Source organism: Dermochelys coriacea, chromosome 9 (assembly GCF_009764565.3).
Source record: "Dermochelys coriacea isolate rDerCor1 chromosome 9, rDerCor1.pri.v4, whole genome shotgun sequence".
NCBI classification, from domain to species: domain Eukaryota; kingdom Metazoa; phylum Chordata; order Testudines; family Dermochelyidae; genus Dermochelys; species Dermochelys coriacea.
In genome coordinates, this window is record NC_050076.1 from 49535232 (window position 1) to 49556262 (window position 21031).

Consider the following 21031-nt stretch of genomic DNA (forward strand, 5'->3'; position numbering starts at 1 on the left):
TCTACTGCGGATCTGTTTCATTTGCAGTGGAGAAGGAACTGAGATTGTGGTTGGTCCACCCCGCCCTTTATCGCCTCAGACAAAACCATGAGGCAGAGCAAGGGTGCATGCACGTACCAGCGGACACTACTGCTTTAAAAATCTCCAGCTTCGGACTCATGGCGCATGTTTATAACCCTCAGTGGATTACAAATAGGGACTACACATCTCGAAGAACCTCCAGTTCTCTTAAGTAACCTTTTTCTTTCACTAGAGAAAGGGGATTGGTCATCAGCCCTCTAATTACAAGATACCTATTTTTGTACAATGATACACCCATCACACAGGCGTTGCCTACACTTCAATATAGGCCAGGATCATTTACAGTACCAAGTGCTCTCTTTTGGTCTTTCCTCAGTCCCAAGGGTGTTCTCAAAGGTCTTAGTGGGAGTGGCTGCTTACCTCCAACAAATAGTGATCCTAGTCTTCCTGTACTTCAACAACTGGCTTGTGAAGCAGAGCTATCTTCCACCCAGACAGCCCTTGCTCTGTTTCAGGAGTTGGGTCTGTAACTTAATGTAAAAACATCCTTGTTGATCCCTGTACAGAAGATAGAGTGGATGGGGTGCATTTAAACTCATTAACAGCCTGACCCTACCTTCCCTTAGACAGATTTGTAACTTTGTCAGGTCTGGTGTAGGCAATTAAAGGGAGCCCTTGGACCACAATAGGGAACTGTTGAGCTCCTGGGACACAGGGCACCTTACACCTTTGATCAATCACTCAAGGCTACGCCTCTGCTGCTTCCAGGGTTGGCTCAGAGACATCTTGTACAGACAGGTGATGGTTCCTCTATAAGTGAAAGTCCCTAGACTGGTGGAAAGATCAACTCAACCTCTGTTCAGGTGTTCCTTTCTGTCACTGAGATCCATCAGTGACTTTAACAGACACATCACTTCTGGAATGGGGAGCCGACCTCAGCACCCTCACAACTCGGGGCAGATAGACTACTCAGGAAACCAGTCTCCACATCAATCTATTGAAGATCCAGGCTGTCAGGAGGGTTTGCCTTCATTTCCTACCCCTCATCAAGGGTGAATCAATGAGGGTCATGATGGACAACGTATCCTGTACATTCTATATTAACAGCAGGGAGGAGCAAGATCCCTCTCCCTATATGCCAAAGCCATGAAACCGTGGAACTAGTGCATAACTTATCAGATCCAAATTTCAGTAGTCTGCCTCCCAAATGTTCAGAACACCACAGCCAATGTCCTCAGGAGGCACTTCTCACAGGACCGCGAAGGGGAGCTAGAGACCCAAATTCTCCACTGCATATTCCAAAGATGGTAGATCTCTTCGCCACTTCCAGAAATAGGAAGTGCCCTCTCTTCTGCTCAAGAGTGGGTGTGGGCCACCAATCCCTGGGAAACACCTTTCTTCTGTCTTGGAAGAAAGTATTCTATGTGTTTTGCGCCAACGCCACTGATACTAAGCTTGATGAACAGGATCAGACAGGACAGAGCCAAAGTTATACTAATAGTGCCTATCTGGCTGAGACAAGCTCGATTCTTTTACCTACTTCACCTATGTGTCCAACCATTCTTCATCTCTTGTCGAAGGATGCCAGTCATGTGTTTCATCCCAACCTAGTGGTTCTCCACCGGAGGGCATGGGTCCTCAGTGGTTCATGGGGTTAGTATCCTCCTGCTCTATGGAAGTACAACGGGTGTTACTGAATAATAGAAAGAGGTCAACTCATGCTATTTACCTCTAGAAATGGAAGAGATTCTTCCACTGATGTTGTCCTCACTGCCTCCTGCCTAAGATGAAGATGCTTTCCGCCATCCTGGATTACCTGTTGGATCTGAAGAAATCAGGGTTATCAGTTAGTTCAATTAAGGTTCATTTGGCCACAATATCAGCCTTTCATCCTCTGGTAGAAGGATTTTTGCTCACCCTGTACCTAGGTTTATTAAGAGCTTGAGGAATGTCTATTCCCAGATTAGGCACCCCACTGCAACCTGGGACCTCAACTGGGTATTTTGATACTGCCATAGGTTCAAATGGCAATCAGCTCTCTGTTCCATTTATCTATGAAGAGAGCCTTTTTAGTAGCCATCACATCAGCCAGTAGTGTCGGGAGATTGGTGCTTTGGTGACTCCGCAGGAATCCTATTTTCATACCCTGGATGTTAGAAGAGCTTTGGCTTTCTACTTAGATAGGACCAAGCAATTTAGAAAGTCACCTAGGCTCTTCATCTCCTTCACTGATAGATCCAAGAGGTCCACAGTCTCTCCTCGGAGACTATCAAGATTGAGATATCCATGTCTTCTATCCATCACTTGCCACGATGCTGCAGGCATTCATCCCTCCCAAAGGTGATAGTACATGGGACCAGATCACAGGTAACATCTACAGCATTACTTAATGTTCAGTGTCTGATATATGTAGGGTGGCTACATGGGCTTCAATACATACATTTTTTGAAACGCCAAGCCCTGATCCATGCCACCAGATCTGATGAGGCACTTGGTATTACAAGTATCTTCAGTTCTGCACTCACTTCCTAAACTCCTTGCTCCTTCTGGGGATACTGCTCAGAAGTCACCTGAAGCGGAGCACCCATAGGGATACTACTACTTGAAGAGGAGGTTACTCACTTTGTGCAGTAACTGCAATTCTTCAAAATGCGTCCCTTGATGAGTGCTCCACTGCCACCCTCCTTCCCCTCTGCTTTAGACTGTTCTCTATGGGATATGGGTGGAGAAGAAACTGAGGGTGGTTCGCCCGCATGCCCCTATATCGTCTCAGTGTTCAGCATGAGGTGGCATAGGGCGCATGTGTGCGCCGAAAAGACACTGCTAACTGAAAATCTTCAATCAAGGACTCTAGAGGCGCAGGTGCACCTGAAGTGGAGCATCCATAGGGGGACACATCTCAAAGAACCACAGTTATTGCAGAAAGTGAGTAACCTCCTCTTAAATGTTTGCAATGCGCTTATATAGGATTGTTTATCTTAGTCTTTCAAAGAGTGTTAAGTTATCTTGACATCTGAGATCTCCATTCAGTAGCTAACATGATAAATGGGTTATTTTTGTTTTCAGCCTACAGTATTAATGTTCAGCTCAAAGAGTGGAAGGCTGGTTGTTTGTAATTAAAAATAAAAAAAAGAGAAAACAAAGCCATGGTTGGAAGTGTTAAATGCCTTGATAATGTTTTCTCTTTAATAATCAGACGGGGTCTAATGGAGGATGATGCTGAGCCCATCTTTGAAGATGTAATGATGTCCTCACGAGGTCAGCTAGAGGATATGAATGAGGAGTTCGAAGACACCATGGTCATTGATCTGGTCAGTAAGGCCTGAATATTAATAACAAGTTTTAAATGGGTCAGGATAGTTAGAGGGCAAGAAATTACAAAAACAGCTTCCCAAAATGGTCTGCCTGCCTTCTAGTTTTTTGAGCACCTGATTGAGGGAGGTGATTGGAGGGCCATCAACTATAAGTATGGACCCCACTGATCTCCTGATCATAGAAACGCAGGAACTGTTACTCAGCCATAGCTCCTTCCAGTGTAGTGTCCTATTCTAGGTAGTAACAAGTAGCTGGTGCTTGAAGAAGATTAAAAAAAAAAAAAACCTCACCATAATACACCTCGCCAGTTGTGAGAACATTCTTTCCTAACAGGAGATCTGCTTATACCCCAAAGCATGAGATGTCATTTCCCTTGTATTGTTTTGATGGGTGGCTAATTATTCATAGTAGTAGCAGTACAAATGCCTCAGTCGTCCAAATGGTCTTTTATAAAATCCAATAACTGCATTTGCCTCAGTGACTTCTTGTCACAGTACTGGCTGGCTACATACTGCCTAGTATTTCCTTTTATTGGTTCTGAATTTACTGTCACTTTAATTTTGAATGTGGTTGCTTCGTATTATACAAAATGTGGAAAAGGAAGGACTGATCATCTTTCACTGTACTATCTTTAGCATTTTGCATACCTCAGCCAAGCTCCTCTTATCCTATCCATTCTAAATAATCATAGGCCAAATTTTCAATCTTGGGTGTTTGAAGTTAGGTGTCTAACTTTGAGTGCTCAACGTATTGTAAGATTGGGTCCAAAGAGCTCTGCTTTTCTGCAGGGATGTCACTAACAATTCTGTTGCTGCCTCAGAAGGCTCAGCTGTTAGCACTCGTATCCTTTTTTTTAAAAAAATAATAAAAAAAATCACTTTTTTTTAATGGGTAATCCAATAAGAGAGGAGACAAAGGATTTGATCCAGGTCCCATTCAGATCAATTGAAAACTCCCATTGACTTGAATACTGTAGAATGAAGCCCAAAGGGAACAAATATTCCCTAACGCAGACTACACTGTAATTGAGACCTTTTTCAAAAGTCTGATTTATTTTCTGTAGGTGCATTCTAATTTCAAAGCTGGACTGGCATGAGAAAGGTAAATCTTAGAAGTGAAGAGTACCAGAGAGTTTCATGAAGCCCAGTCTATGGCCCTGATTCTGGAAAGCATCCCTATTCAGGAAGGGCACATAATCAAGTGCTTAAAGTTAAGCTCATGCTTAAATCCCATTGGAAATAACTGGAGTTAAGCACATACTTGAAGATAAGTGTGTGCTTAAGTACTTTCCTGCACTGGGGCCTATATTAGGCCTGGTCTAAGCTTAGCAGTTAGGTCAACATAGCTATGGTGCTCCAGGGTATGAAAGATTCACACCCCTACACACTGTAGCTATCCCAACCTAACCCCTGGTGAAGATGCAGCGAGGTTGGTGGAAGAATTCACTACAGTACCATAGTTGTGCTGCAGTAGTACCTATAGTGTAGATGTGGCTTTAATATCTAGAAATCCTTGCCAAACCCAATTCACCAGAGGAAGCCAATAATATGCTTCTGTACATTGTATGTATCCTGTACATATATTTCTTTTATGTGACATGAACATAGTATGTTACTCTAAATGAGGAACTATTCCTACCTGAATATAGAGAACAATTCAATAAATGACTTCTTCTTCCAGCCACCTTCAAGAAACCGACGAGAACGAGCTGAATTGAGGCCGGACTTCTTTGACTCTGCAGCTATCATTGAGGACGATTCAGTAAGATTTTACTTAGCATTGTTTTCCATTTGTTTGAGGGTTTTTATTTTACCTCCAAAGTTAACTGATGTTTTTTAATCATTTTTCTAGGGATTTGGAATGCCTATGTTCTGAAGTCTGGGGAAGACGTTTTACAAATTTTGGAACTCTATTGTTTAGAGCTAGAGGCCTATATACTGTGATAGCTTGTATGAAAACCACATTTTTGATGTGATATGGTTTGATTTTTAACCAAATGATTAAGGTCAATCCCATTTTGTAGTGAAAGAGGAGAAGAGGACCTTCTTAATGATACAAAGGAATGTTGGCCAATCCAATCACCTCAGAAAGGCTGACCTAAAAGAATCATTTGTATCCCTGTTCTTGACTGTCCTTATACAGATGTTTTTTTTCTGGATGGGAAGGGAGTTTTAAATTGTTAAAACAGCTGTCAAAATAAACACTGTTCTACACATGTTTTCTGAAAACATTGAATGAAAACAAACTTTTTAACTTTATTTTTCTGCTGTACAATTTAAAACTGTTTTAACATTTGCCTTTTTATGTTTTAAAAGCTAGCCATTTTTATTAAACCTATGCCTGTCAGTGACTGACTAGCAATGATGCTATAAGCAGGTCATCCTGGCTGCAGAAATGTGTTTCTAAACACACTGGATTTGATTAACAGTATGGTACGTGTATATCCTCTCATAGGCATTGAAAAGAGCAGAACACGCTTACAAAAGAGGTTAGAAATCTAATGAAGTGCATCTCTGCCAAAAAAGTCAGATTCTGATGTGATAAACCCAGATTTTATACTCTTGAGAAGATTTATTTTTATTTATAATGGGGCATAAAATAAGAGATGTCCATGAAGCCACTTTTCCAACAGATGCTGTGTAACATTCATTTTATATAGCACATGGGGACACAAAACCAGTACATTTTCTATTGGTACTTGCTCTGTGCATTTTTAGCAACTTATACCAGCAAATAAAGTATTCTCAGTAAAACACACAAATGGTTCTCAAGTAGTCACTTTGCTGTTTTTACTACCTATTTCGTGCCCTGCCAATCCAAGGTACATAAACAGCAACTTTCCTATATAAACTAGATCAAGGGGGGAAAAAAAGGAATCGCTTTAGCATTCTAAAAGCAATTTTAACTGTACCATATAAAAACGTCTACTTTCCATGCTGCAAATACCCTTTTGTGCTATTTTTGTAAATTAATTTTGCCAGTTAGAAGTACTGTATGTGCTGCATAGAAATTTGTGCTTAGATGGTGAAGTTCTTAAGCTTACAATGGAATACAGCTACATTTTCAGTGTTAACTGTGCATATTAAGAGTAATTCTTTGAAAAAATACAATTTTTCAAAAAAGTAAAAAAAACCCAAAAAGTTCTCAGCTAATTCATTGTAATAAGAGATTTTCAGTGTCTTCAATGATTTGGAATCTCATTATGCTTAGATTTTATGACTCTGCCTAGTAGTGCTACTGTAGTTTAAAACTGGCCTGACATTCAGAGGTGCTGACCACCCACGACTCCCACTGACTAAAGCACCTCTGAAAATCAGCACCAAAACGTTAATCTTCCTTTCTGAGTTTGAATGTTAGCATTTGAGATACAAAGCATATTGACCCACTTCAAGCACAGCAGGTTTAGAGTTGCTTTTATTAGCAACTGCAAAATTATCATGGAGCTTTCTCTTTTACAAGGTCATTTTGGAAAAAACCATCGTGTACACCTAGTACTTACCTTTGGGGAGGAAAAAACAACTAATGTGAAAACAAATCATTCTTTTCATTCTTTTAACAGCTGAGATTTTTCTCAATGTGTACAGTTCCCAGAAAGTCTTGGTTGCCAAAAATGTTTAACTCGGTAATTCAGCCATTCCTCAAGTGTAGATGGGTGACTATTGTAACAGCCTCTGAGGTTGCTGGATCACTTCTTTATAACCAGGGTGCAAGTTACCTCCAGGGGATAGAGGGTGGGCAGGAATGGCTGCATTATCATGTCAGCACTGTAGTCCTGTGAGCATAGTAGCATAATAAATGCTGCATGGTTTGAGTCATAGTCACAGACAAACCTCGTGCTTCACAGTCCTCTGTGTGGAAAACTGAACCCTGAGTTATAGATTGTAAACTACTGTATAACACAACAAAGGTCACTTGGACGGCCCCTCCAATGGGTTTCCAGTTCAGTTCGCAGTCAATAGGTTTTTTGTATTGAGAGTGTCTCCTTGATTGGTTTTGCTAGTAATTCTGTAAATTGTACATTTACAATATGAGGTTTTTTTCCTTTTGTACAATTTAAAACTGATGCTTCACCTTTCCTTTAATAAACTATTCAAAGTCATGTGTGTGTGGTGAGCATCCTCTTCGCCATACATCATTTTAAAATAGCATCTGGCCAGTCATCACAGAACATCTCAAAATTAAGGTTGAAAGGCAGCTTTCACTTTAAGCCCCAACTCCCTCTCCAGACTCCATGTGGCTATTGCTCAGGTTCAGGCTTAGGTCTCAGGGCAAAGGAGATTTGTGTTTGTTGTTTGCAGTAATTCCTATGAGTTGTCATTTGAGTCTGGGAATTTTGAACTATTACAGACTTTCTCATTAGAGAACAGCAATGTCTTTGCCATGATTCAAAGACACATTTCAGGTGAATTACACTCCTTCCACTTAAAGCTCAAGTAACCATGTAGGTAGAGTACAGGGATGATTCAGAAATAAAAAGGTTTATCACAAACTCCAGCCTATTGGAATGTTAAAGATTTACAAATTCACCAAGGTGACTGTCTCTTCCACTGCTATTGAGAGTCTGAATCTGGCATGACTTTCACCAATGCCAAGCTGTGAATGCACTTGCTTCTACAGTGTCATGGAGAACTGAGGGATCTACTGGTACTGTTTCTGAAAGATAATTGGCTGAACTAGTGAAGATGCAGTGTGGTCCAAGGGGTAGTGCACTGAGCTAAGATTCAGGGGACCTACATTTTGTTCTAGATTAGCAGGTTGGATGATCTTTTTCATGTTGCATCACCTCTCTGGCCTGGATCTACTCAGGGACTTAGGCATTGCAGTATTACGCAGCATGATACCTAGCAAATCACAGGAACACCACTGCAGTCCACATAGCCTGAGCTAGACTCCTAGGCTCCCTATACAATGAATAGGGAGAGATAGGAGCTTTAGAATGTGATCCACAAAAGTCAGCACATTAGGCAGAGAGCTGCCAGTGGGAGATGATGATACAGGTACATGCTAAGCCTCGCCTTTCTCTTGGAGAGAGGCACCTATCTCTGCTATAATTCACAAATAGAAACAAGCTACTTGGAGTCAGGCAGCTTAGGCACATAAGGCATTTCTTGTCGGAATGAGTTAGGCACCTGCCTCAGTCCATGCACACGGGAGGGGAAGGCAGGGAGAAGAGGAGGTGGTACCCACCTTATAACTTTTAACCCAGTGATTTAGAGCACTGGCCTAGGATATGCAAGATGCAGGGTCAGTTCCCCCTCTCTGCCAAAGGAGAGGTGAAAGAATTTGAACAGGCATCTCCTGTCTCTCAGGAGAACGCTCTAACCACTGAGCTCTGGGTCATTCTGATGTGGAGGACATTCCCCACAAGTCTGTTCCATTGATGCCATTCCAGTTTGGATAAATAATGAAATAGTGATGGGAGCACGGTGACTGATCACAGTGTCTTCCACCTCCCAGGTGGGTGCCTTAACCACTGAACTACAGAGTCATTCTCTCTTCCTTACTTTCTGACCTGGTGGGGGTTAGAAGTTGGGAAACTGAGTCACAAATCCTCCCAATTTAGGCTTAATCAATGTTCCTATTTATAAACTTCAGACAGAATTATTGTCATGTCTCTGTCTGCACATACATTTATGCCAAATAAATAGGGCTCTACCAAATTCATGGCCATGAAAAATGCATCACGGACCATGAAATCTGGTCTCCCTCCATGAAATCTGGTCTTTTGTCTGCTTCTACTCTATACTATACAGATTTCATGGGGGGAGACCAGTGTTTCTCAAATTGGGGATCCTGACCCAAAAGGGAATTGCGGGGGGGTCACAAGGTTATTTTAGGGGAGAGTTGCAATATTGCCACCCTACTTCTGCTCTGCCTTCAGAGCTGGACATCTGGAGAGTGGTGGCTGTTGGCCGGGTGCCCAGCTCTGAAGACAGCATGCCACCAACAGCAATGCAGAAGAAAGGGTGGCAATACCATACCATGCCTGCCTTATGTGCTGCTGCTGGTGGCAGCTCTGCTTTCAGAGCTGGACAGCTGGAGAGCATCAGATGCTGGCCGGGATTTCAGCTCTGAAGGCAGCGCTGCCACCAGCAGAAGTAAGGGTAGCAATACCACAACCCCTCCTATAATAACCTTGCAAAAAAAAAAACCAACCCCCCCCTTTTTGGGTCAGGATCCCCACAATCACAACACTGAAATAGCTGAAATCATGAAATTTATTATTTTTAAAATCTTATGACTGTGAAATTGACCAAAATAGACAGTGAATGTGGTAGGGCCCTACAGGTAAATAAACAGCCCAAGTTACCACATTGCGGGTGGGACATACTGCAGTACAATCCAGACTAATAGGGGGCTGTGTTATCCCTGTCCTGCAATCTTGGAAGAGGAGCGGGGAATCCCTAGGGTGTTTGTCCTTCCTTTTTCTACTTTCAGTCCCTATCTTAAACATTTCCAGTTTAGATCCAGGAGACAAAAAGTCTATGTGGAAGAATGTTCCCTACTCCGCTTTTTTGCCAGTTCAAATTTCCTGTTTTCCCACTCTGCTTGATGACCCTGTTTACTGCTTAAATGCAAATTAAGGCAAACATACATTCCTTCCTTTATTTAGGACAGACCTGACTTCTGCTTTGGCAGAGCTGTGGGGTTTGGAACATGTGTTTAATAACATCATAGAGGGGAATCTTGTAACTTCCCATACAATGTTGCCACATGTATTTTACCAAGACAATACTGACCATTACAATAGCTTGTAGGGTGTGAATACAGAGGTGCATTCCATCTCACCTCCCTCCCTTAAAAAACTGAGGTAGGATTAGCTATTGGCTGACCTGGAGGCAGCAGGTCAGGGCCCTCTTTCCTGGCATCTTCCGCCATCTTTTCTTTTCCCTTTATATATACAGTTTCATATCAAATCCCTGTAAACCCTAACCCAGTGTCTGAAGCATCTGTACACAGTTCGAACACTTGGTCAAAAGCTGGACTAGAGAGAGAGTTTTCTAGACAAGATTTTTCTTTACCTTATCAAAACCCTCGACATGTCTTTATCCATACTACTTTGTTAGGCTCAGTCTTTTTACATAGATCTGACACTGTAGATACCATGTCACTGAACCCACATGCAAACCTTCTGTAATAGTTTACCAGTCCTATGAAAAATTGGACCTGATTTTTAGTTTGGAATTACAGACCAATTTACAGTGGCTTCAACTTTTATGGGATCTGAGGATATTTGACCCCCACCTACCCAGTGTCCCAAATCAGGAATTCTGGCTGTTCCAGTTTTACACTTAGAGGATTTTATGGTTAGGCCTGCCTTTTTGAGTTTTGACAGCTCAATTTCCAAATGTTTTTTGTGATCAGATCAAGTGTTGTTAAACACTGCATATGCCCTTGCAATATTCTGCAAATAATTTCACACTTGGTTGACCAGCCTCTGAAAAGTGGCTCGTTCATTAATTAAACAAAACGGCAGCATTGTGAACTCAGAGTCCCATATCAGTGATGAAAGCATTTTTCTGTGCTTCCTTATGTAAAGAAATTTGCCAGTAACCTCTAGTTAAATTCAAAGAACTGAGATACTTAGCTTTGCTCAAAATGTCCAGCATGTCATCAGTTCTAGGCCTGGGACACGCATCTGGTACTGTGACAGGACTGAGTTTTCTGTAATCAACCCAAAGCTTTACAGTGTTATCTTTCTTAGAGACCAAGCCAACAGACACTACCCAAGAGCTGTCAGACTCTTTAATTACTTCCAGGTCTAACATGTTTTGTATTTCTAAATGAATTTGTTTCTGCACCTTGCCAGTGGCACTGTAGGGTCATCTGGGAAGTGGCTGCATCCTTGTATAATGATTTTTTGAGTCAGCAAGTATATCCTCCTCCATCATGTCTTTTAACTCTTCTCTGAACTTTTGTACCTATTAAGTTACTGGCTCTCCATCTGCCTCAGTGTTAGAGCTACTGCCTCAGGATATATGGTGGCAAAATCCACCACCACCAAGATATATTTCTTCCCCCTTTGGGTAGTACGTGGCAAAGGGCCCACACTGTCCATTGCTAGCCTCAGAAATGCCTTTTGCACTACAGGCAACGGGTGTAGGGGAACTTTCTCCGTACGTTCCAGGTCAGAGCTTCTACTCTCATCTCTCCGTGACGCATTTAAAAAAAAAAGCCAGTTTTTAGTATTGTACATACATAGTTAATTTTTGTTACTGTAGTTTTAGTGTTAGTCTCTAAGGTGCCACAAGTACTCCTTTTCTTTTTGTAGTTTTAGTAGTAGTTGTTTTAGGACTTTAGGACGCTGTTTTTGATGGTTCCTCCTCCCCCCAGCCCACAATCCCCACACACACACACCCCTGAGTTCTGGATTATGCCAAAGCTGCCAGGGGTCAAGATCTGCACTTCCTGCCTGCACTTGTTCTCGGTCAATGCTGCCTTTACTGCTTGAGAGAAGTCCACATTGCATCCAGGTGCAGTATCTGCCTCTCCTTCCCAAGCTGCACCTGGGAAGGTCTGGCTCTCTGCCTCAAGAAGAACTTCATAGAGGTTGTCATAAGGTCACAGTGGGACCCAGGCCAGGGAGTCCCCCCATACATCAGCCTGAGAAACCTAGGCATGCGCCTCCTATCATGGAGACCCAGTCTGGTTCAACCAGTATTAGTACTAGGGACCCTGTGCCAGGGCCTAGTCATTAAGCACGGCACTAAGTCTTCCTCCAGACCCAAGAAAGACAATGCACCTTCCACAAGTTCCAGCCATGGAGAACCCGCACTTTCCAAAGCTCACAAGCATGACAAGAAGTTGCACAGACCCCCGGGCCTACCGGTTCTGTCCATCAAGCCATGTATGCCTTCCAAGTCGACACCCCCCTAAGTCAAGGGAACCTTCAATTCCAAGGCAGCTCTCTGTTCCAGTTCTGGTTTTGGCTGTGGAGCGTGTACTGTTGACACCAGGGAGACTAGAGTTGGTGCCCAGGCCTCATGAAATCTTTGCTTTGGAGACAAGGTCTCCACATTTTCCGCTTCAGCTGGTGCCGGAAGAGGTACGCTCTCCACCCTGGACTTACCTACTTCAGGTCGTGTTTCCACCCACTCCCCTATGGCTCATATGGTTCCACCAATACTAATGGTATCGCGGTTTGAACTGGGATCTGATTTCTTGCCAGGGGAGGATTCAGATGGAAGGCAGGGGCTGCCCCTCCCCTACCGTATATACAAATATCCAAAGGTTCTGCCAACAAAGGAGTCACTAGTACCCTGCTCCTTGGGGCCCTTCGCACCATCCGATGGATCTGTCTCCTTGGCCATAATGGGGGTCCTGGCCTTAGTATCCACCTTTGGAACCTTCCCATTCAGCTAGGGAAGAGGCCCCCATCTCTCCTCTTCGGGCATCCTTGTGTAGGCATTTGGAACAGGTGTTGGAGGATGAACCACTCAGCCTGACTCCAACAGTACTGCCAGAACAGGCACAGTTCCCTTTGTCGTCTCCAGACACCATAGTGTCTTTCATTCCTCCTTGCCCCTGGATGACTACTACCAGTTCCAGGACCTCTTACACAGGGTGGCTGAGGCCCTCTATTTTCTACTGGAGAAGGACAAGGACAAACAGCACCAGCTTGTTGACATCTTGCATGCCTCAGTACCAACTAGAGTGGCTTTACCGATCAATAATGCCATTCTGCAACTGACTAAGACTGTCTAGCACACTCTTGCCACTTGTGCACCCACGCCTTAGGGGACAGAGAAGAGGTACTATGTACTGGTGAAGGGGTCTGAGTTTCTGTTCTCTCACACACACACACCCAATTCCCTTGTGATACAAGCAGCGATAGCACAGGTCAGGTAGCAACACCCACACTCCATCCCGGCACACCAGGAGGGTAAATGCCTAGACGTTCTCAGTCCTAAAGTCTTCTCGGACAGCTTTCAATTCCGGATTTCCAATTATCTGGCACTAAATACGACTTCCTTACTTGCAGCAAATTGTCAGACTTTGCAGACAAGCTTCCACAGCAGCATTATGTCTGCTTCCAGGCTATCTTAGAAGAGGGCAAACTGGTGGTGAGGAGGACGCTCCAGGCCACTGTGGAAATGGCGGATACCTCTTCATGCAAGATTGCTAAGGGGATCATCATGAGGAGGAAATCATGGCTATTTTCTTCTGGTTTCCCCCAAGAAGTGCAGAATACCATAGAGGACCTCCCTTTCAATAAGTCTCATCTCTTCAATCAGAAGACCAGTGATTCCTTCCACTCCCTCAAGGATTCCAGAACCAGTCTACAATTGTTGGGTATTTACACACCAGCACCAAAGTGAAAGTTCTACCACCAGCCACCCACAGAATGATTCAGAATTCCTCAATTCTTCTATCAATGGCCCTATGAGCCTCCTCACAAGAACAGAAGACCCAGCCGCCCCGTCCTCCAGGCTCCTCCTCATAGCCTTTAACATCTCATACTCAGTCTTTGCAAAAGCGATATTTCTGAGTACACCTAGAAAGCCACCAATACCTTGCCTCTCCCTATACACCTAACCCACTCCCTTTGGGGGACACCTAGCACTCTTTTTACCAGCTTAGACAGTGATAGCAATGGATAGGTCCTGGATGTGATTCAACATGGCTATACAATCTAGCTCATGATGCTACTCACCCATACCCTGACCCCACCTCAGGGACCACTCTTATAACAGTATGTTCGTCCTAGAGAACTTTCTTCTACAAAGGGGAGCAATAGAACCCATTACAATGACTTACCAGGGTGCATGGTTCTATTCCATGCAGGGTGGATTTGATTTAAATCAATCTGATTTAAATCATGATTTAAATCACTAGTCAGGAAGACTCGATTTAATCATGGATTTCTACATAAAAGTGCATTCTTGTTGGTTGTTATACCTTAATACATATTCTTCACAACACACAGATAGATGTAGGTTTCATTTTTAGAAGGGGTACACTATACACTTTCAAGTGATTTATTTTCTGAAAACTTTTCAGATTAGTTTTACAGTGATATCAGAAAATGAGTGATTGTTTGGTTATTTCATTTACCAAAGGTTAGTTCACCTCCCAATTACTTCATAAATATCTCCAATTCATCACGTTAATCATTAATATTTGGAAGGTTTTCTTGCCATGCTGTATGAGGAGGAGAACATCACCAGACAGACATTTAAATTGTTTTGTTTAACTAGAACAACAACATTATGTATTCTGGATTTTTTTCTTCAACAACGGGCATAATATTTTATCGAACAAGCATATGAATTTTTGAATTTATTTAAACCTGATATTAAACAACTTGAATGTTTTTGTTTTTGTTAAAATTATTTTTAATTAAAATAGTTAAATGAAATATTTTTTAAAAAAAAATTGAATAGACTATGTCAGCCAGGTAAACATGAGGAACTTAAACTATTGGCTTCTACAGCTAACGCAATCGTCTTCACCTTCATTTTCCTGTTCGTTCATAATCTGGAAAAGAAAAACAAACTTTCTTGCTTTTTCAGGTCCCAAAAGATTTCTCAATTTGGAATGAATTAGACCAAAGGAAGAAAATATTCTTTTTACACCGGCAGAAGAAGCTACTGTTATTAAAAGTGAGATTATCACTTCAACAGTCTCTGAATCCAAGTACTTAAGTGTCTTTCACTAGTTCACTGGTGTGACTTTCTTTAAAACATCATCAGCAAACATATATTTCTTGAATAGTTCACCCTTAGCTCTGAAGTTTATTATAGTTAGCATTATGGAGGGATGATTGCTGGATGTCCCTGTCATAGCCAACTCCTCTTCTTCAGCAATTAAGGTTTGACCCTGGTACCGAATATTGAGATTATTTGCAAGAAAAAGAGCTGGAGATCGTGCTTGTCCCATTCGTTTTTTTTAATGCTTGTGATTTAACTCTGTCATTGCATATTTCTCTTTTTAAAATCTCAATCAGTTCCTTCCAAATTTCAACAGCGTCAGCAATAAAACAGCGATTTCCCTGCATTTTGTTCAAGGCTACAGAAACAGGCTTCAGGGTACTCAGCATGTGTTCAACATTTCTCTTAAGCCCAATGTTGAGAACTTTGGCTGTGACAGTGCCATCTATTTTTTTCACGATTTTGTTCACAAACTGTCATCAGATTAGGCCAGTTCTTGATACAGTGCTCAAAACAGTCCACCACTGAGTTCCGTTGCACCTCTTGTGGGAGAGTTAGCTTGGTTCCTCCCACTTTTTTCAGAGCAGCTGCTGCAAAGTGGTTGCTACAGAAGTATTTTGCAATTTCAACAACATTAGCCTTTATTTGTGGAACACTAAAGTCTTTGGCTATGAGGTGCATCAAATGAGCACTGCAACTATATGTTATTAGCTTGGGACTCTCTTAACTCTCTTCTAAATAATTTCTTCTCATCTTGGTTACATTTGCAGCATTGTCTGTGACCAAGCTGCATACTAGACATTTGAATTTTTTTTCACAGTTTGTTATAGCTTTTCCTTCTACTTCTTGTAAATATTCTGCTGTGTGTGCATTTCCTGATGTATCAATTGTTTCTGTAAGGAAGACATTTCCTTCTTCTGTTGTCACACAAGCACATACAACAGGATCATTGTGGACATTGCTCCACCCATCAAGACTCAGGTTAACAATTTCACCCTCCAGACCTTTTGCACACGGCTCAATTTCTCTTTCATGCACTTTATCCAGCAATTTGCCTGCGACATATGCTCTGTTGGGTGGACTGTATCTTGGTCTTAATGACTGAACCATGTTAATGAAGTGTGGGTTCTCAATCATACGGAAAAGAGTTTGTTGTAGAAACAAACCGGGCAATTTTTTCATCAATTACCTCTTTTTGTAATCTGCTGGTTCTTATCACAAACATATCTGTGGTTGTTTCTGGATGATGGAGATTTTTTTTCTTTTTGCTACTGGTGATATACTGTGGCTATGTGACATACATGATGTGACTGAAACACTGTCATTGGCAGATAACTCTGAAACTTTAGAAAATGATGGTGATCTTCAAGATGGATAGTCTTCAGAATCCTGTATGTTGAGGATGGATTCTCCTAAACAAAATAAGTCAATGCAGTTATTATTATTACCATACTGCTCAATTAGTATTACTCATTGGATTCACTGACAGTACTACTTTAAATCTGAAATTGTAAAAGGAAGATCTGCCTATTTCAGCTATTTATTTTTTATCACAACTGAATCTAAAATGATAGTACCATAGAGTAACAACTATATTTTTGCTCAAACATGAGAATTCAAGACTAGTCCAGAATGAAGACAGGCAGTCCTTAAGCAAGAAGTATGAAATAAAAAAGTTTACCAACCTGAAGATCCTGCATGTTCAGACATGTTCCTTTCATCATCTTCAAGGCAGCTTCCTCCTGAGTAGGAACACTTCTCATGATGTTTCATTCGGGAAACCAGACCTTGCATTTCTTTGTTGCACTGTTTGCATTTTGAATGCATGCCCATCTTACCCACAGGTAGAGGAACTTCATTAAAATATTCCCAAACTGAGTCTCTCTTACGGCTTTCTGCCATTATAGGCAAAAAGAAAAGGAGTACTTGTGGCACCTTAGAGACTAACAAATTTATTAGAGCATAAGCTTTCGTGAGCTACAGCTCACTTCATCGGATGCATTTTCAAAAAAGTGAGCTGTAGCTCACGAAAGCTTATGCTCTAATAAATTTGTTAGTCTCTAAGGTGCCACAAGTACTCCTTTTCTTTTTGCGAATACAGACTAACACGGCTGCTACTCTGAAACCTGCCATTATAGGTTTTCCCTTCTAGTGGGAGAATGGTATGCTAGATCTCAAATCAATGAAGGCTACAATGAGAGAGACCTCAAGACTTCTGGAATATGCTGCTCAAACAGTTTCACTTTTGTTTCTACTGCCTGTCCCTCCCTTCTCACATTTATCTCCAGACTTCTTCTCCTTGTCCAGATTTATTCCACCCCCAACAATCTTCTGTTCATTGAACTTTTTGGAACTTTGCACTTTTAGAGCAAGGTAAGGGATTTACTCTGTGTATACAAGTTTGCAGAGGGACAATAGGGTTGAGGTCTGTTTTTCTCACCTCTATATATTATTTATTTAAAAACCTTTTTCCTGTTCACAAGGATGTGATCTCTGGAGACACAAATCCACAGTTTGAGAATGGCAAAACTAAGCATCTCTGATGGTATCTTCTAGACTGAGCACTGAGTCCCATTGGGTAGTGTGACAAAGTTCCTACTCTACCTTAGTGGCTCTTGCGCTTATTGGAGGATTTGCTCGCCTTGGATCTTCACGGCAGCCCTCAGCTTGGCCGTTTTTATGAACCCACAGTCCAGGTCGATGCCTCCTGTGTCTCACCAGGAGTTGGGAGGATTTGGGAGGAACCCGGGCCTGCCCTCTACTCTGGGTTCCAGCCCAGGGCCCTGTGGAATGCAGTTGTCTAGAGTGCCTCCTGGAACAGCTGTGCGACAGCTACAACTCCCTGGGCTACTTCCCCATGGCCTCCTCCCAACACCTTCTTTATCCTCACCATAGGACCTTCCTCTTGGTGTCTGATAATGCTTGTACACCTCAGTCCACCAACGTTCTGTGTTCTCACTCTCAACTCCTAGTGCCTCTTGCTCCAGCTCCTCACACGCACACCACAAAGTGAAGTGAGCTCCTTTTTAAAACCCAGGTGCTCTGATTAGCTTTCCTTAATTGATTCTAGCAGCTTCTTGATTCGCTGCAGGTATTCTAATCAGCTGCTGGTGATGGCTCATCTTAAGTGATCACTCTCCTTACAGTGTGTATGATAAAAACCATTGTTTCATGTTCTCTGTGTGTGTATATCAATCTCCCCTCTGTTTTTTCCACCAAATGCATCCAATGAAGTGAGCTGTAGCTCACGAAAGCTTATGCTCAAATAAATTTGTTAGTCTCTAAGGTGCCACAAGTACTCCTTTTCTTGCTGCTCAAACAGTTTCACTTCTGTTTCTGTTGCCTGTCCCTCCCTTCTCACATTTATCTCCAGACTTCTTCCTGTCCAGATCTGTTCCGCCCCCAACAATCTTCTATTCATTGAACTTTTTGAAACTTTGCACTTTTAGAGAGAGGTAAGGGATTGACTTTGTGTACACAAATTTGCAGAGGGACAATCGGTTTGAGGTCTGTTATTTCTCACCTCTATATATTATTTATTTATTTAAAAACATTTTTCCTGTTCACAAGGATGTGATCTCTGGAGACACAAATCCACAGTTTGAGAATGGCAAAACTAAGCATCTCTGATAGTATCTTCTAGACTGAGCACTGAGTCCCATTGGGTAGATAGAAAGATTAACCTAAATAATCTATACAGATGCCCCTGGAACCCCAAAAGTTTGGGTCCCTAATCCATGAACTATTGGAACTCATTTACAAAACTTTTTTTAAACATTACATGAATATATTGTCTCATACTATAGAATTAGAATTTATAATCCCTATTCCATGATGAGAGATCTTTGAGCTATAATGTATCTTAATTAAAACAATCTGTAGATTGTTTTTTCCTCAAAAAGCATTTTATCAAAAAAAATCCGATTTTTTTTTTTTATATTATTGATTTCTATCCACCCTGATTCCATGTATTTCCTTGTACCGAAGAAGAAGGGCGGTTGGAGACCAGTCTTGGACCTGAGTTATCCCAATCAGTTCATATGCAAGCCCAAGTTTCATATGGTCCCTTTAGCAGCCATCATACCATCAGTGGAAAGAGGCACGTTGTTTAGGCTCTTGATATGCAGAATGCCTGTTTCCACACAGACATCCATCCAACCTACAGCAGGTTCCTAAGATTTGCTGTAGGCCATCAACAGTTCCATTACAGGGTCTTACCATTCGGACTCACCACTGCTCCGTGGGTCTTCATCAAAGTTTTCTCTGTAGTGGAGGCCCAGCTCTAACATCAGGGAATCCCTATATTCCCCTACCTTGATGACTGTCTGCTCGCAGCATGATCCACAAGGGAGGCTTGAGCCTTGACTTCCATACTGCTAGGACTCCTCTCCTCCCTAAGGGCAAGTATAAATGTTGAAAAATCGGCGCCCACATCAATGGGATCTTGGCACGAGCCTATCTATCAAGGGACAAGCTCCAGATGCGACAAGAGCTGATTGCCAAGATCGCCACCAGTCCTTCTGTTAAAGTCCAGACTTGCCTTTCCTTTCCTTGGTTACATGGTGACATGCATGTACATCACCACCTTTGCTCATCTTCACCTTCGCTGTCTCCAGCTGAGGCTCCAGAGGGTCTGTTCTCCCTCACTACATACCAGGGACCACCCATTGACCATTTTCCCAGAGGACTCTCCTCCCTCAGTTGGTGGATGGATCCGAATCAGGTCTGCACTGGGCTATCTTTCCTTGCATCCTCCCTGAGCATGACTCTCATCATGGGCGCCTCACTCCCCATATGGGGCACCCACATGGACAGGCACATGACACAGGGGACTTGGATCGCTTGGGAATCCAGGATGCACATCAGCGTTCTGGAGCTACGGGTGGTGCAGAAAGCGTGCTGCTTGTTTCTTTCATACACCCACTCCCATCATGTTCTGGTCATGTCAGATAACGCAACCACTGTTTATTACATCAACAAACAAGGGGACACATCACTAGTGCTTTGTGCAGAATCAGTTTGTCTATACTAGGATTGATGAATCATCCACAAGGTCCTGTTGTCAGCAGCTTATCTTCCAGGGACTCAGAATGTGCTTGCATATTCCCTGAGCAGGAAATTTGTGGCCAACCAGAAATGGAATCTTCCCGACAACATTGTCAGCGATGTTTTTACACGATGGGGGACTCCAAACAGGGACCTTTTTGCCTCCCACACCAATAGCAAATGCATCAGGTACTGCTCAAAGGAGGCCTTGACACCTGTTCCCAAGGTGATGCCCCCGGTCATCCACTGGTTGGACCAGACCAATTATTCTTTTCCCCTGCTACTGTTCCTGACATGTGTCCTCCACAAGATCAGGTGGGAAAGAGCCGCGGTTATTCTCATCGCCTATTGTTTACCTCACCAATTCTGTTTTCCCCTCCTTCTCTGCCTGTCAGTGGCTCCCGCACTTCTGCTGCCGACATTCCCGGAATTGCTTCAGCAATGCATCAGCAAGATCAGGCATCCTGATCCACAGACATTTCACCTAGAGTTTGGGTTTTGGATGGACATCTTCGCTAGAATGGGAATGTTCATCGGCAGTACAAGACATCCTCTCAAGTAGCAGGAAAGAGTCCACAAGGCATTCCTATTGGCCTAAGTGTAAATATTTCAATTCCTGGGCCCTACAAAGGGTTCTTGTCCCTGAGGACATGGACATTCCCGTTCTTTTGGACTACCTTCTGTCCCTGAAGATGTCAGGACTCCTCTTCAATTCCAGCAAAGTGCACATAGCGGCTATTAGTGATTTCCACCCACCTGTGGAAGGACACGTTTTGTGTTTACACATCCATTGACTAACAGGTTTTGGAAGGCCCTCCTTTGCACCGATCTACCCATTCAACCTGTCACCCCCCAGTGGGACCTCAACCTCATCCTCTCAATCTTAATGAATTCACCCTTTGAGTCTTTGCCCTAATACTCCCTATCTCTCTTTCCAGGAAGGTTGCCTTCTTGGTAGCTATTCCTTCCGCGAAAAGGGTAGGCAAACTGAGGGTCAT

At 42.6% G+C, this 21031-nt stretch overlaps 1 protein-coding gene across 4 annotated transcripts in view; it reads left to right on the forward strand.

Moving 5' to 3' along the window:
* Positions 1 to 7435, forward strand: part of STAG1 (stromal antigen 1) — a 379263-nt gene extending 371828 nt beyond the window's left edge. For all 4 annotated transcript variants that reach the window (XM_038415259.2, XM_038415257.2, XM_043492802.1 and 1 more), the window contains 3 exons: positions 3218 to 3332; positions 5017 to 5097; positions 5188 to 7435. In XM_038415259.2, the coding sequence (XP_038271187.1) occupies positions 3218 to 3332; positions 5017 to 5097; positions 5188 to 5211 (220 nt within the window). In that variant the 3' untranslated portion in view covers positions 5212 to 7435. The remainder of the gene's footprint in view (positions 1 to 3217; positions 3333 to 5016; positions 5098 to 5187) is intronic.
* The last annotated feature ends 13596 nt before the right edge of the window (positions 7436 to 21031 follow it).